At 46.6% G+C, this 15,847-nt stretch overlaps 1 protein-coding gene and 2 long non-coding RNA genes across 3 annotated transcripts; all 3 read left to right on the top strand.

Moving 5' to 3' along the window:
* The first annotated feature begins 4,143 nt into the window (after nucleotides 1-4,143).
* On the top strand, nucleotides 4,144-6,722 carry LOC120910290. The gene is made up of 3 exons (XR_005741496.1): nucleotides 4,144-4,184; nucleotides 6,427-6,555; nucleotides 6,683-6,722. It is a non-coding gene; the product is annotated as an uncharacterized LOC120910290 (long non-coding RNA).
* Nucleotides 6,723-7,202: 480 nt separating this feature from the next.
* On the top strand, nucleotides 7,203-7,707 carry LOC120910220. Its single transcript, XR_005741422.1, has 3 exons — nucleotides 7,203-7,232; nucleotides 7,342-7,491; nucleotides 7,611-7,707. It is a non-coding gene; the product is annotated as an uncharacterized LOC120910220 (long non-coding RNA).
* Nucleotides 7,708-8,293: 586 nt separating this feature from the next.
* Nucleotides 8,294-10,915, top strand: LOC120910558 (gastrula zinc finger protein XlCGF17.1-like). The gene is made up of 2 exons (XM_040322314.1): nucleotides 8,294-8,432; nucleotides 9,894-10,915. Exons 1-2 carry the CDS (start codon nucleotides 8,294-8,296, stop codon nucleotides 10,913-10,915), a joined length of 1,161 nt encoding a protein of 386 aa, XP_040178248.1.
* Nucleotides 10,916-15,847: the final 4,932 nt, after the last annotated feature.

Raw genomic sequence — 15,847 nt, 5'->3', positions numbered from 1 at the left:
GGGGCCAACCAGTTTCTCTGTATGCTCTCTTGGTTAGGGTAACAACACCATTACTTGGTGATTGGTCAAACCCAGGCCACAGATTGAGCGTGCCTGAGAAGCGGTGTTATGCTTGCTACCTTTTTGTTTTTGTTTTTCACTTTACACTGGCGGCCTGTGTTCGGACCGCGGGCCGCCATTTGATCAAGGCTGCTTTATAGGTTTGGCAGGAAGCGCAGTTTTTTCCCATTGTTTTAACAAGTGATTTTCCTGGCCAATCGGATTTCTACCCTTATTATTTCCTGATTTTATGTCTGCAATCTTCTTCAAATTATAATAAAAAATGTATTGAAAACTCTTGTGTGTGTCGGTGCAATGATGACAATCTTCCATATCCAGACATTGTTCATGGGTGAGGCTTTAATAGACTTTACAGGTCATCAGATTAGAGTTACCTGAGAATAATGGTCTGGAGTGCAGAGGTCAGGAGTATATCATATACAGCCCAGGGTACAGAGTGCAGGGGTCAGGAGTATATCATATAAAGCCCAGGGTACAGAGTGCAGTGGTCAGGAGTATATCATATACAGCCCAGGGTACAGAGTGCAGTGGTCAGCACTATATCATATACAACCCAGGGTACAGAGTGCAGTGGTCAGGAGTATATCATATACAGCCCAGGATACAGAGTGTAGTGGTCAGGAGTATATCATATACAACCCAGGGTACAGAGTGCAGTGGTCAGGAGTATATCATATAAAGCCCAGGGTACAGAGTGCAGTGGTCAGGAGTATATCATATACAGCCCAGGGTACAGAGTGCAGTGGTCAGGAGTATATCATATAAAGCCCAGGGTACAGAGTGCAGTGGTCAGGAGTATATCATATACAGTCCAGGGTACAGAGTGCAGTGATCAGGAGTATATCATATACAGTCCAGGGTACAGAGTGTAGTGGTCAGGAGTATATCATATACAGCCCAGGGTACAGAGTGCAGTGGTCAGGAGTATATCATATAAAGCCCAGGGTACAGAGTGCAGTGGTCAGGAGTATATCATATACAGCCCAGGGTACAGAGTGCAGTGGTCAGGAGTATATCATATACAGTCCAGGGTACAGAGTGTAGTGGTCAGGAGTATATCATATACAGCCCAGGGTACAGAGTGCAGTGGTCAGGAGTATATCATATAAAGCCCAGGGTACAGAGTGTAGGGGTCAGCACTGTATCATATACAACCCCACATATCAGTGTGTCATTATAGAGGACCCCCACATATCAGTGTGTCATTATAGAGGACCCCCACGTATCAGTGTGTCAGTATAGATGGACCCCACTTATCAGTGTGTCAGTATAGATGGACCCCACTTATCAGTGTGTCATTATAGAGGGACCCCACATATCAGTATAGAGGACCCCACATATCAGTGTGTCAGTATAGAGGACCCCACATATTAGTGTGTCAGTATAGAGGGACTAGACATGTGCATACTGAAATATTTAGTTTTCGTCCGAAAAATAAATTTATTTTGTTACTCCCGAAATTCGTTATTATTTATTTTGTTTTTTGTTAAAAATTGCATTTGTCCTAAAATCCAAATTAATTAAGGTAAAATCTGTCATTGAAGGCTTATGGTGTCTGATGAATGTTCAAAGAAGATTCATAACATTCATCATCATCATCATCATCATTATTTTACTTCTTCCACCCAATTCCAGCAGCGATTTTTTTTTTCTCTATAATGTTCAATCTTTTCTCTATGTCGAATCTTTCCCACATATCAGCGTGTCGGTATAGAGGGACCCCACATATCAGTGTGTCAGTATAGAGGGACCCCACATATCAGCGTGTCAGTATAGAGGGCCCCACATATCAGTGTGTCATTATAGATGGACCCCACATATCAGTGTGTCAGTATAGAGGGACCCCACATATCAGCGTGTCAGTATAGAGGGCCCCACATATTAGTGTGTCGGTATAGAGGGACCCCACATATCAGTATAGAGGACCCCACATATCAGTGTGTCAGTATAAAGGACCCCACATATCAGCGTGTCAGTATAAAGGACCCCACATATCAGTGTGTCAGTATAGAGGACCCCACATATCAGTGTGTCAGTATAGAGGACCCCACATATCAGTGTGTCAGTATAGAGGGACCCCACATATCAGCGTGTCAGTATAGAGGGACCCCACATATCAGTGTGTCAGTATAGAGGACCCCACATATCAGTATAGAGGACCCTACATATCAGTGTGTCAGTATAGAGGGACCCCACATATTACTATGTCGGTATAGAGGACCCCACATATTAGTGTGTCGGTATAGAGGGACCCCACATATCAGTGTGTCGGTATAGAGGGACCCCACATATCAGTATGGAGGGACCCCACATATCAGTGTGTCAGTATAAAGGCTCTACATATCAGTGTGTAGTATAGAGGACCCTACATATCAGTGTGTTAGTATAGAGGGACCCCACATATCAGTGTGTCAGTATAGAGGACCCCCCACATATCGGTGTGTCAGTATAGAGGACCCCACATATCAGTGTGTCAGTATAGAGGACCCCCACAAATCGTTGTGTCAGTACAAAGAACCCCTCATATCAGTGTGTCAGTATAAAGGACCCCTCATATCAGTGTGTCAGTATAGAGGACCCCACATATCAGTGTGTCAGTATAGAGGACCCCCACAAATCATTGTGTCAGTACAAAGAACCCCTCATATCAGTGTGTCAGTATAAAGGACCCCTCATATCAGTGTGTCAGTATAGAGGACCCCACATATCAGTGTGTCAGTATAGAGGACCCCACATATCGGTGTGTCGGTATAGAGGACCCCGCATATCAGTGTGTCAGCATAGAGGACCCCACATATCAGTGTGTCAGTATAGAGGACCCCACATATCAGTGTGTCAGCATAGAGGACCCCACATATCAGTGTTTCGGTATAGAGGACTCCACATATCAGTGTGTTATTATAGAGGACCCACATATCAGTGTGTCATTATAGAGGAGCCCCACATATCAGTGTGTCATTATAGAGGAGCCCCACATATCAGTGTGTTATTATAGAGGACCCCACATATCAGTCTATCAGTATAGAGGACCCCACATATCGGTGTGTCAGTATAGAGAACAGGGGTCTCCAAACTTTCTAAACAAGGGCAAGTTTACTGTCCTGGCTTTAGAGGGCCAAACTGTGGCCATTGGGAGGAATTGTGTTCCATCATTGGGAGGAATTGTACCCCATCATTGGTGATATTGGAAGGAATTGTACCCCATTGTTTGTGTCATTGGGAGGAATTGCGTCCCACATTGGTGTCATTGGGAGGAATTGTACCCCATCGTTGGTGTCATTGGGAGGAATTGTGCCCCTTTACTGGTGTCAGTGGGGGGGAATTATGCCCCATTGTTGGTATCAGTGGATGAAATAGTGCTCCAAGGGCTGGGTAAAGCAAATGGTCATATCTGGCCTGTATTATGAAGGGGGAAGGGGAGGTGACACTGACCCCTGTATTATGAAAGGGGAAGGGGAGGTGACACTGACCCCTGTATTATGAAGGGGGAAGGGGAGGTGACACTGACCCCTGTATTATGAAGGGGGAAGGGGAGGTGACACTGACCCCTGTATTATGAAGGGGGAAGGGGAGGTGACACTGACCCCTGTATTATGAAGGGGGAAGGGGAGGTGACACTGACCCCTGTATTATGAAGGAAGAGGTGACTCTGACCCATGTATTATGAAGGGGGGGGTGACACTGACCCCTGTATTATGAAGGAAGAGGTGACTCTGACCCATGTATTATGAATGAATGAATGAATGAAAAACTTATAAAGCGCGGCGCATGCGAACTGAATCGCTTCTGAGCGGGGAGGTGACACTGACCCCTGTATTATGAAGGAAGAGGTGACTCTGACCCATGTATTATGAAGGGGGGTGACACTGACCTCTGTATTGTGATTAGAATTATGTATTATTGTAAATTGTATTTAATCACAAATTGTATGTATAATGTATAATCCTCTGAGATCCACAAGATGGTGATCTCACTTCTTCCCAGACAGGAAGTCTCTATGGAACACAGGAAGTGATGTCAGGTACAGACAGGAAGTGATGTCAGGTACAGACAGGAAGTTTTGGGTGAGAGGTGAGTCGGGAGGAAGTAGAGAGGAGACATTGCTGGAACTGGCAGCAGAGGAGGTAATAAGATCTTATTTTCTATGTCCATCCTCTTCCTCCATAGTCACTGTGACGTATTTTATCTCCAGTAGATGATGATACACACATATATAGTGTGGAAACATAGATTAACCCTTTCAGGGTTATTTCCCCAGTTACCTGGTCGATCTGTACCTGTACAAGCTACACTCCGGGCGCTCAGCTGACCTCTCGGCTCCCCTTTTTCGCCTGCTCAGAGCTGCAGTCGTTGGGGCCGTGCCGTCCTGCTGACTAGGGATGAGCTCCGGCGTGTTCGCACAGCCCACGTGCAGAGCCCACCAGGAAGTCGGCACGGCGCTGCGCTAATCACAGGCAGTGAGACATTTCCTGATCTCTGCAGCCGAGCATCGGGACAATGTCTCCCTGCCTGTGATTAGCGCAGCGTAGTGACGACTTCCTGGCGGGCTCTGCATGTGGAGTGTGTGAACACACAGGAGCTGGTGTCTGCCAGAGGAGGAGAGGGAGAGAGCTGACAATCAACTGGGCGCCGGGAGCCATTTATATAGGTACAGATCGGCTGAGTTTTTACATTACACAGGCACAGGGACAGATGTTTTAATGCTACAGAAGGGATAAGAAGATTTATAATCAGATAAGAGAGAAGCAGGAGCAGGGGGGGCATCCACAGGTATGAGCAGAGAGGGGAACAGGAGGAAGACACAGGGAAAGCTGCGGCTGACGGAATCACGCAAACAGGCCACGGTATCAGGGGCTCAGCAGCCATGATTATCATGGTATGTTTGCAGGGAGGAGGGTATAGCCAGTTTTTTACGGTATACAGGGGGCCAAATGACACAGCACAAGCACTGTGCTCTATAACATTCTTTAAGAGAACAGGATCAGTTTTTTTGGGGGGGAAGAGGAGGCTGTAGGGCTCAGGGAACCTCCAAGGTAGGGAGGGGGCTCTTGATCAATGATTGTCCTCCTGCCTGCACTTTTCGTCCTCCTTACAGAATGCCCACCAGGAAATGAAGGCAGTCCTCACCTTCTTCCCATGTTACTGGTCAAGTATTATTTTCCAGGACACTAAGTGGAATGAAGAAGGGAAGTCCTTCACCCTGGGTACACACTCGTCCCATGACTGTGTCAGAGTCTGATACTGGAATTCAATCCAGAAACCCCTGAGTCCATGCCACACTCCTACCCACACTGGGCTGCCATTGGAGGGATGAGAACAAAATCACCCCCCAACCAGAGGCGTTACTGGAACCTTCAGGGCCCCAGTGCAAGAAACCATGAAGGGCCCCCCAGACCCCTCCCCTCCTTTTTCCATCTAAGCCCCAGTTTTCCATTTCTGGAAGGGTGTCTATGGACATCCTCCCAGAACCCTGCCTCCCCCTGGGGCGTGCATCCAGCATGCTGTGTCCTTTAGGGCCAATCACACCACACTATGTCTGTGTAAGGAAAGGAGAGCCGTTAACCAGAAAAGACTGTCGGTACATTGTTTATACTGATAATTAGGGCACTGATCATTGGTAGCCTGATTACCAGTCCTGCCCCATCAGTGTCCATCAATGCCACCTATTAGTGCGCACCAGTGCCACCTATCAGTGCTCATCAATGTCGCCTATCAGTGCTCATCAATGCTGCCTACTAGTGCCCATCAGGGCCACCTATTACTGTTCATCAGTGCTGCCTATTGGTGCTCATCAGGGCCACCTAGCAGTGCTCATAAATGCTGCCTATCAGTGTTCATCAGTGCTGCCTATCAGTGCTCATCAATATGCCACCTATCAGTGCTCACCAGTGTCGCCTACTAGTGCAGCCCATCAGTGCTGCCTATCAGCGCCTCCTACACTCTCGGATCAGAGCCCCCGGCCAGCAACCCTTCTGCCCCCCCCCCCGCCTGGTTGCAAGTGCGACTTTTGTGATCCTGGTAGTTCCGCCACTACCTCCAGTCCTCTACTTCACCAACAGCATCCTCCTATCCAATCCAATCCCTTCTCTTACTACAGAGAGTGACATTCACATCACTCCTATCAGTCAGCAGGCTGCCGGAAATTGAAGCCTTGCAGTTGGAGTTCTGGCAATTATCCCGATTAGCCCAGAACTCCGGCAAAAATTGTAACAAACACTAAATAGTTCAAACTAAATATGTTCACATGGGGGCAGTAGTTCTTAAATGTACATCAATCCTCCTATTACCCCCCCCCCCCCCCCCCCCCCAATCCTATTATTGTGTGACCAATACCATCCAAATTATTCTTGTTTTCATTTCCCAAAGTTATCCATCTACGAGGAGACCTGTAGAGATCAAATGACGGCACTAATGAGGATGGAGGAGGACCGGAGTCACATGACGGAGAAGATCCTAAACCTCACCCTAAAGATCTTCTACCTGCTGACCGGAGAGGTGAGGAGGATTCTGGGAAGTCACATGACATTAATCTTATCTCTATTAATAAAACTCAGACCTGACCAGAGAGGTAAGGAGGATTCTGGGAAACTAACATGATATTCCTATTGGTTCTCCAATACAGAGATTTCCTCTTGTGAAGTCAGGTGATCATATGACCATCACAGTGCCTCCATGTGACTCCCTAAAACCTGAGAGACACAACATGGAGAAGATTCTAGAAGTCACCAAGAAGATGATGGAGCTGCTGACAGGAGAGGTGAGCGGTGCCGGAAAATCTGGGACATTATCCAGTAACAGACAAGGGATGTGTCTGGATGGTGACTGTATCATTGTGTGTGTCAGGTTCCTATAAGGTGTCAGGATGTCACTGTCTATTTCTCCATGGAGGAGTGGGAGTATTTAGAAGGACACAAGGATCTCTACAAGGACGTCATGATGGAGAATCAGCCGCCCCTCACATCACCGGGTAAGAGGAGACTTTATTGTAAAGGAGAGAGCAGTACGGAGGGTCCACCTAGATCCCCCATCATCTGATAAACACATAGGAACAATATATTCAGTCAGTGTGTGTGTTTCCTACAGATGGATCCAATAATGGGAACCCACCAGAGAGATGTCCCCATCCTCGGGATTCCACACAGGAAGATCACACCATCCCTCACCATCATCAGGTAGGTGGGACTGAGCAACCAGGACAGAATTCTAAGCTATGAGAGGACATTCTTCTATGTAATCTCTTGTTCCGTTTTACACATATATTCTATCATCTTTGGGGTTTAGGATGAGGAACTGAAAGACATCAAAGCTGAGATTAAAGAGGAAGAAGAAGAGATGTCGATGAGTGGAGCTCAGCAGTCTATGGGAGGGGGAGGTCCTCTGTATTCCCGGGATTCCACACAGGAAGATCACACCATCCCCCACCATTACAAGGTTGGTTGAACGGAACATCTGGGACATGGACTTGTGAGACGATGTGTGGATCTTTTCTATATGTGATGTCACAATATTAAATCTTATGTTATACATATACTATCCTTTTCTTGGTTTAGTGTGAAGATCTGATAGATATAAAAGTTGAGGTTAAAGAAGAAGAGACGTATGTGAGGGATGATCAGCAGTCTATGGAGGAGGATGGAATAACGGGGACATTTATAGAGGAGGACACTCCTACAGAGATCAGCACAGGTGGGTCATTAATAGTAAATACGTTCACTATATAATTTATATTGCACTTTATGTTGTCCTAACACCTTATCTATATACTCTGTGTTGTAAAGTACATAGTCCTAACCCATGAACTATAAACTACGTTTTGTACATTACATACTCCTGACCCCTGCACTAAATACTCTGTTGTACAATACGTACTCCTTACCCCTTCACTATATATTTTGTTTTACCTTACATTCTCCTGACCCCTGCGCTATATAGTCTATGTCAGGGCTCATAGCTAGCTACTAGCCAGGCCTCAAGAGTTACTCGCCACCAGTTGCCCCACCCAACCCCTACCCTGCCATGCCCCTAAACACGCCCTCATAAATTATCTAATGAAATTAAACTAATTGTTTTATGCAGAATTAAGTTACAAAAATAAATATTAACAACAATTTTATCAGTGCGGTCTCACCAGTACAGTATATTAGTGCCCATCAATGCAGCTTATCAGTGCCCATCAATGCAGCTTATCAGTGCCTATCAATGCAGCCTCATCCATGCCCATGAATGCAGCCAAATGGGAGCCGATTCTGTGATCAGCAAGGCAACTGCTGGGAAGGAAGAGGAAAGCCTGCCGGATAACACAGATGGGATCTCTGTTGTCAAAGTTCCACCTCCTGGACCGACTCCAATGATAGACAGCACACTGGTCCAATGCCAGTCCAGGAGGCAGAACTCTGACAGCAGAGATCCCCTGTCGGCTTTCCTCTCCCTTGCTGGCCGATCGCAGAATCGGCTTTAACCCCACCTTCCGGTGGCATCCAACCCCTCCCCCTCCGATACGGCCCCTCACTCTCCCTCACCTAATTTCCACTCGTCAAATCCTGTACATAGTCCTGACCCCTGCACTATATACTCTATGTCAGGGCTCAAAATTTCAAGTCCAGAGCTACTAGCCAGGCCTTAAGAGTTACTCTCCACCAGTTGCGCCACCCAACCCCTACCCTTCCCCACCCCTAAACACACCCTTATAAATTATCTCATGAAATTAAATTGTTTAAATATTTTATACAGAATTAGGTTACAAAAATAAATACTAACAACTTTAGCAGTGCCCAGCAGTGCAGTCTCATCAGTGCCATCACATCCTTAACGGAAGACTCATCAGGTGTCAGCACCGCCCCCTTGTGATGTCACCGAACAAGGGCATGCTGGGTCAGTGCTGTCACAAGGGGGCAGTGTAATCCTGTGATGTCACTGCATGGCCCCACCCCTTGGTTATTTAAGAGCTGTCAGACGGTGGAGCCAGCAGATGGCAGGAGTGTTTGTTGGGACGGAAGGGTTTTTTTTCTCTGTTTTTTGGGTCGGTGGCGGTGGTCGTCGTGGTTGATGATCAGAACTAGTAGGAGATCAGAGGAGCCATTTACTAGTTACCTTGAGGGGGGAATTGTAAGATCCTCAGAGTCAAAGCTGCCTGATGTGGGCGGAGTCCTGGTTTAGGGGAACCAATCAGCTCATGTCTAGTAATAATCTTTGTATTTCTATTTTAGTAGATGGACGGGAGATGAGGAAAACCTCAGAGGATTGTCTCACTTTGTCTCCAGACTGTAAAGTAGAAGATGAGGACATCACACAGTATAGTCCAGGAGAAAATCCGACTACCTTAAATGTCCATCCAGCACCACACAGTGTAGATGGACCATCGTATTCCTCTTATCCTGAGGAACCTCAGACTGTGCGGGACAGTGCCGGACCATCGTATTCCTCTTATCCTGAGGAACCTCAGACTGTGCGGGAAGGTGCCGGACCATCGTATTCCTATTATCCTGAGGAACCTCAGACTGTGCGAGACGGTGCCGGACCATCGTATTCCTCTTATCCTGAGGAACCTCAGACTGTGAGGGACGGTGCCGGACCATCGTATTCCTCTTATCCTGAGGAACCTCAGACTGTGAGGGACGGTGCCGGACCATCGTATTCCTCTTATCCTGAGGACCCTCAGACTGTGTGGGACGGTGCCGGACCATCGTATTCCTCTTATCCTGAGGAACCTCAGACTGTGAGGGACGGTGCCGGACCATCGTATTCCTCTTATCCTGAGGAACCTCAGACTGTGAGGGACGGTGCCGGACCATCGTATTCCTCTTATCCTGAGGAACCTCAGACTGTGCGGGACGGTGCCGGACCATCGTATTCCTCTTATCCTGAGGAACCTCAGACTGTGCGGGACGGTGCCGTCCTTCCAACAGATAAAAGGTTTTCCTGTAGTGAGTGCGGAAAGTATTTCCAGTTTAAATCCCGTTTCAATGAGCATAAAAGAACCCACACAGGTGAGAAGCCGTATTCCTGCCCTGATTGTGGGAAATGTTTTGGACAAAAATCGTCTGTTGCCAAACATCAAAAGTTTCACACGGGGGAAAAGCCGCACTCCTGCCCTGAGTGCGGGAAATGTTTTTCAAAGAAATCCCATCTCTACAGCCACCGGATTTTGCACACAGGAGAGAAGCCTTATTCCTGTCCGAAGTGTGGGAAATGTTTTGGATATAAATCAGTTCTTGTCAAACATCAAAAGACCCACACGGGGGAAAAGCCGTTCTCCTGCCCTGAGTGCAGGAAAAGTTTTACACAGAAATCAGATCTTGTCATTCATCAAAAGTCTCACACGGGGGAAAAGCCGTATTCCTGTCCTGATTGCGAGAAATGTTTTGCAATTAAATCACGTCTTGACACACATCAAAGGTCTCACACGGGGGAGAAGCCTTTTTGCTGTCCAGAGTGCGGAAAATGTTTTTTAAAAAAGTCTGCTCTTAATTATCATCAGAGGCTGCACACAGGTGAAAGGCCTCATTCCTGTTCTGAGTGCGGGAAATGTTTTTCAGCAAAGTCCTCTCTTCACATGCATCAGAGATTGCACACCGGTGAGAAGCCACATTCCTGTCCTGAGTGCGGGAAATGTTTCTCACAGAAATCAGACCTGGCCACACATCAAAGATCTCACACAGGAGAAAAGCCGTATTCTTGTCCTGAGTGCGGAAAAAGTTTTTCACAGAAATCAGACCTTGTCAAACATCAAAGATCTCACACAGGAGAGAAGCCGTATTCCTGTCCTGAGTGCGGGAAATGTTTCTCACGGAATTCATATCTTTACAAACATCAGAGATCTCACACGGGGGACAAGCCAAGTTCCTGTCCTGAGTGAGGGAATTGTTCCTCACTAAAGTCCTGTCTTCCTGTACATCAGGGGGTCCCACACAACCCTTGACGTGTATTAGTGCGGGAAATGTCTTGTATATGAATGTTGCTGGACATGTGGGGAAGAAGCACACCCTGATATACACCTCAGATATACTCCATGGCTGATCTTCATCATGTAAGAAACAGTTGATAAGGAGATCAGAGATCACCAAAGACATGGATGAAGTGTTGTACCGTGTCGGCCATTGATAGCAGGATAAAAATAAAAATGGATTCCTTACCTCTCATTGGCTGAGTACATTTTGGGGTGGAAACCTTCGCAGACGATTGGAGGATTATTTTTGGAAGATTAGTTGAATAAATAAAACAATGATATGAGATGATATATAAAGGTCAGTGTAACACTTGGTGTTGTATTGGATTTGGTGTATTTTAGTCGGGTAGCAGTGAGTGCCGCCGTCACATATCGGGATTTATTACTTTATAGGTTTGGCAGGAAGCGCAGTTTCTTCCCATTGTTCTAACAAGTGATTTTCCCGACCAATCGGATGTCTACCTTTATTATTTCCTGATTTTATGTCTGTAATCTTCTTCAAATTATAATAAAAAATGTATTGAAAACTCTTGTGTGTGTCGGTGCAATGATGACAATCTTCCATATCCAGACATTGTTCATGGGTGAGGCTTTAATAGACTTTACAGGTCATCAGATTAGAGTTACCTGAGAATAAAGGTCTGGAGTGCAGAGGTCAGGAGTATATCATATACAGCCCAGGGTACAGAGTGCAGTGGTCAGGAGTATATCATATACAGCCCAGGGTACAGAGTGCAGTGGTCAGGAGTATATCATATACAGCCCAGGGTACAGAGTGCAGTGGTCAGGAGTATATCATATACAGCCCAGGGTACAGAGTGCAGTGGTCAGGAGTATATCATATACAGCCCAGGGTACAGAGTACTGTGGTCAGAAGTATATCATATACAGCCCAGGGTACAGAGTGTAGTGGTCAGGAGCATATCATATACAGCCCAGGGTACAGAGTGTAGTGGTCAGGAGTATATCATATACAGACCAGGGTACAGAGTGTAGTGGTCAGGAGTATATCATATACAGCCCAGGGTACAGAGTGTAGTGGTCAGGAGTATATCATATACAGCCCAGGATACAGAGTGCAGTGGTCAGGAGCATATTATATACAGCCCAGGGTACAGAGTGTAGTGGTCAGGAGAAAATCATATACAGCCCAGGGTACAGAGTGTAGTGGTCAGGACTCAGGAGCATATCATATACAGCCCAGGGTACAGAGTGTTATGGTCAGGAGTATATCATATACAGCCCAGGGTACAGAGTGTAGTGGTCAGGAGTATATCATACAGCCCAGGGTACATAGTGTAGTGGTCAGGAGTATATCATATACAGCCCAGGGTACAGAGTGCAGTGGTCAGGAGTATAATATATACAGCCCAGGGTACAGAGTGTAGTGGTCAGGAGTATAACATATACAGCACCTGTTCAGTCCAGGTTTTGAAGTATAGAGGACTCCACATATCAGTGTGTCAGTATAGAGGACCCCACATATCAGTAAAGAGGACCCCACATATCAGTATAGAGTACCCCACATATCAGTGTGTCAGTAGAGGACCCCACATATCAGTGTGTGAGTATAGAGGGACCCCACATATCGGTGTGTCAGTATAGAGGACCCCACATATCGTTGTGTCAGTATAGAGGACCCCACATATCAATGTGTCAGTATAGAGCAGGGGTCTCCAAACATTCTAAACAAAGGGCAAGTTTACTGTCCTTAAGACTTTAGGGGGGCTGAACTGTGGCCATTGGGAATACAAAAGGTCTTGAAATCAGTGAAAGAAAAACAATTTGGCCCCATTGTTGGTATAATTGGGTGACATTGTGCCCTGTTATTGGGAGGAATTGTGTCCCATCATTGGTGTCATTGGGAAGAATTTCGCCCTTCACTGGTGTCAGTGGGGGGGAATTATTCACCAATGTTGGTATCATTGGATGAAATAGTGCCCCAAGGGCTAGGTAAAAGCAAGCAAAGATCCATATCTGGCTCCCGAGCCATGGTTTGGAGACCACTGGTAAGGAGGACCCCACATATCAGTGACTGGCCAATGTATTATGCAGGGCTGACATTTACCACTGTATGTTTAAGGGGGTGACACTGACCCCCATATTATGAAGGGGAGGGTTGACACTGACCCCTGTATTATGAGGGATTGGGGGATGACACTGACCCCTATTTAATGGTGGGTAACATTGACCCCCATATAATTAAAGGGGGGGGGGGGTGAAACTGACCCCTGTATTATGATTAGAATTATGTATTGTAAGAAATGTTATTTAATCACAAATTACAGTATATGCATAGTGTATTCTACAAAAAATAAATTGCCATGCGCCGCTATATAGAAACTGTTAATTTCTTAAAGAACGCCTATTGGAGGAACTCTGGCTGAGAAGGTCTAGCCTAGGCAGTAATATATTTTTCTCCCCCTTGGTGGCAGTGGAGATGGCCCATCTATAAGGATATACCGTACATACACACACACAGCACAAGGCCTGTGTACACATTACGAGACGTTTCTTGGGGCTGCAGTTTCTCTAAGCTCCAAAAGGTGGTGATCTTGCTTCTACCCAGACAGGAAGTCTCTATGGAAGACAGGAAGTGATGTCAGATACAAACAGGAAGCTACGTGTGGCACGAAGCAGAAAGGCAGCAGAGGAGGTAATAAGATATTATTTTCTATTTACATCCAGAACCCCCCCCCTGTCATCTCCGTCCTCTTCCTCCATAGTCACTGTGATGTCCTTTATCTCCAGAAGATGATGATACACACATATATAGTATGGAAACGTAGATTAAATCCTTCAGGGCCAGAATATTTCACCACTTACGGGGCCAGGAATTTTCTTTATTTTGGACTTAAATTCTAATACTATGTTCCTCGAAAAAAACAGCCATGATAATAAATAGACAAGACAATGACCATCCTGACCATACATGGCCTACAAAGGGCAATTATTACATTACACAGGCAGCCAATGGGCAATCATTACATTATGCAGCCAACACAGTGATGGAGTGCCGGGGTCAGGAGTATGGGGCATAGAGCCCATTACATTGCTGGTCAGGAGGAATAAATCTTTCCCCAGCCTGCCATGAAGACTATGTTCCATTATTGGTATCAGAGGGAAAATACTGAGGGTTCTGAGGAAAGTAGAGTAGCTGACTGGCAGTGAGGGGGTGATAGGGCTGAAGACTCTGGGGGCCTATGAGATGATGGTGATTCTGAAGGACTCCGAGGAGTCAGTCAGGGATGTGAGGGAAGAGGAGGATGTAGAGCTCCGGTGTTGGGGGTTACCCTTGGTCTTGGTTTTCAGACCCCGTTACAGAACCCCTGACAGGAAATGAAGGCAGCCTCCACCTTCTTCCCATGTTACTATGTTTCAGAAGACCAAGTAGATTGAAGAAGGGAAGTCCTTCACCCTGGGTACACACTCATTGTTAGAGGATCTCTTTGCACAGACTCATGTAGCAGGCCCGTTTTGTGGGTCTGAGGGAGCCGTCCAATACCTTCCCATGACATAGACTGTGTCAGAGCCTGGTACTGGAATTCACAATACCAGGAACTCACCGCCACTCTGTACAAGGTCCCGGATACTACAGTAAACTTGGCAACTAAGAGAACAAACCCCTGACTCCTGCTGTCCTACCCACGCTGGAGGGAGGAGAATAAAATCCCCCCCCCCCATACTAGAGGTGTAAATAGAACCTTTAGAGCCCCGGTGCAAAAAAACATGAATGGGCCCCTCGGACCTTCCCCTTCTTCCATCCGAGCCCCGGGCTTCCAGTTCTGGCAGGGCATCCATAGACATCCTCCCAGAACCCTGCCTCCCATGTACCTCCTTGTGCACACATCCAGCACACTCTGTGACTGCTGTGTCTTTTGGACACAGCTAACCACAGATCACGCCTTTACAAGGTGATGAGCTGATCACATGTAAACAGACTTTCACATTATCTGCAATCCTTTCCTCCCATGCTTTGTGTGGAGAAAAGAGAGCCATTGACCTGAAAGACTGTCAGTACATTGTTTACACTGATAATCTGGGCACTGGTCATCAGTGCCCAGATTATCAGTGCAGCCCTATCAATGCCGCCTATCAGTGCTCATTAATGCCGCTCATCAGTGCAGCCTATCAGTAATCATCAATGCTGCCTGTCAGTGCCTTCTCATCAGTGCCTCCTCAGCAGTACTCTAAACTATGAGCGTCTCTCTCATAGAGCCCAGAGTCTTCACTGACAGTTCCCCAATCCACCTCCCTGGCAAGGAGGAGAGAGCTGAACTGTTTTTCTGCCCCTGCCCCACTCTTGCAGGGTGCACTGCATGAATTGTGATGCCCAGCATTTGAATGATCAAATTCAGCTTCTTAGCTTCACATTTCCCATGGTCTCCCGTCCGAGGGAGGAGGGAGGGGGAACTGTCAGTGCAGGCTCTGAGCTGTATGACAGAGACACTCTCAACTCAGAACCCTATCATTCCTTGTCTGCAGATCTAAAACGAATCAAAACCAGTTCAGAAACAAAAACAAACCCAACAGAGCAAAGCAAATGCCTAATCCAGCAGCCCCCCACCCCACATCCTATTATTGTGTGACCAAAACCATCCAAATAATTCTTACTTTCAGTTACGAAAGTTATCCATCTACAAGGAGATCTGTATAGATCAGATGACGGCACCAATGAGGATGGAGGAAGACCTGAGTCACATGACTGAGAAGATCCTAAACCTCACCCTGGAGATCATCTACCTGCTGACCGGAGAGGTGAGGAGGATTCTGGGAAGTCACATGACATCACTCTTATCTCTGTTTATAAAACGTACACCAGACCGGAGAGGTGAGGAGGAT

The sequence above is a fragment of the Rana temporaria genome, chromosome 8 (genome assembly GCF_905171775.1).
Source record: "Rana temporaria chromosome 8, aRanTem1.1, whole genome shotgun sequence".
NCBI lineage: Eukaryota > Metazoa > Chordata > Amphibia > Anura > Ranidae > Rana > Rana temporaria.
The sequence above is the reverse complement of the archived record's forward strand: the minus strand, read 5'-3'. Positions and strand labels throughout refer to the sequence as shown.

Excerpts from the sequence above, each read along its gene's own strand:
- LOC120910558 (XM_040322314.1), top strand. The coding sequence starts at position 8,294 with ATGGGAGCCGATTCTGTGATCAGCAAGGCAACTGCTGGGAAGGAAGAG. Across the intron at positions 8,433-9,893 it reads AGACAGCACACTGGTCCAAT|GTGCCGGACCATCGTATTCC; the intron begins GCCAGTCCAGGA and ends CTGTGCGGGACG.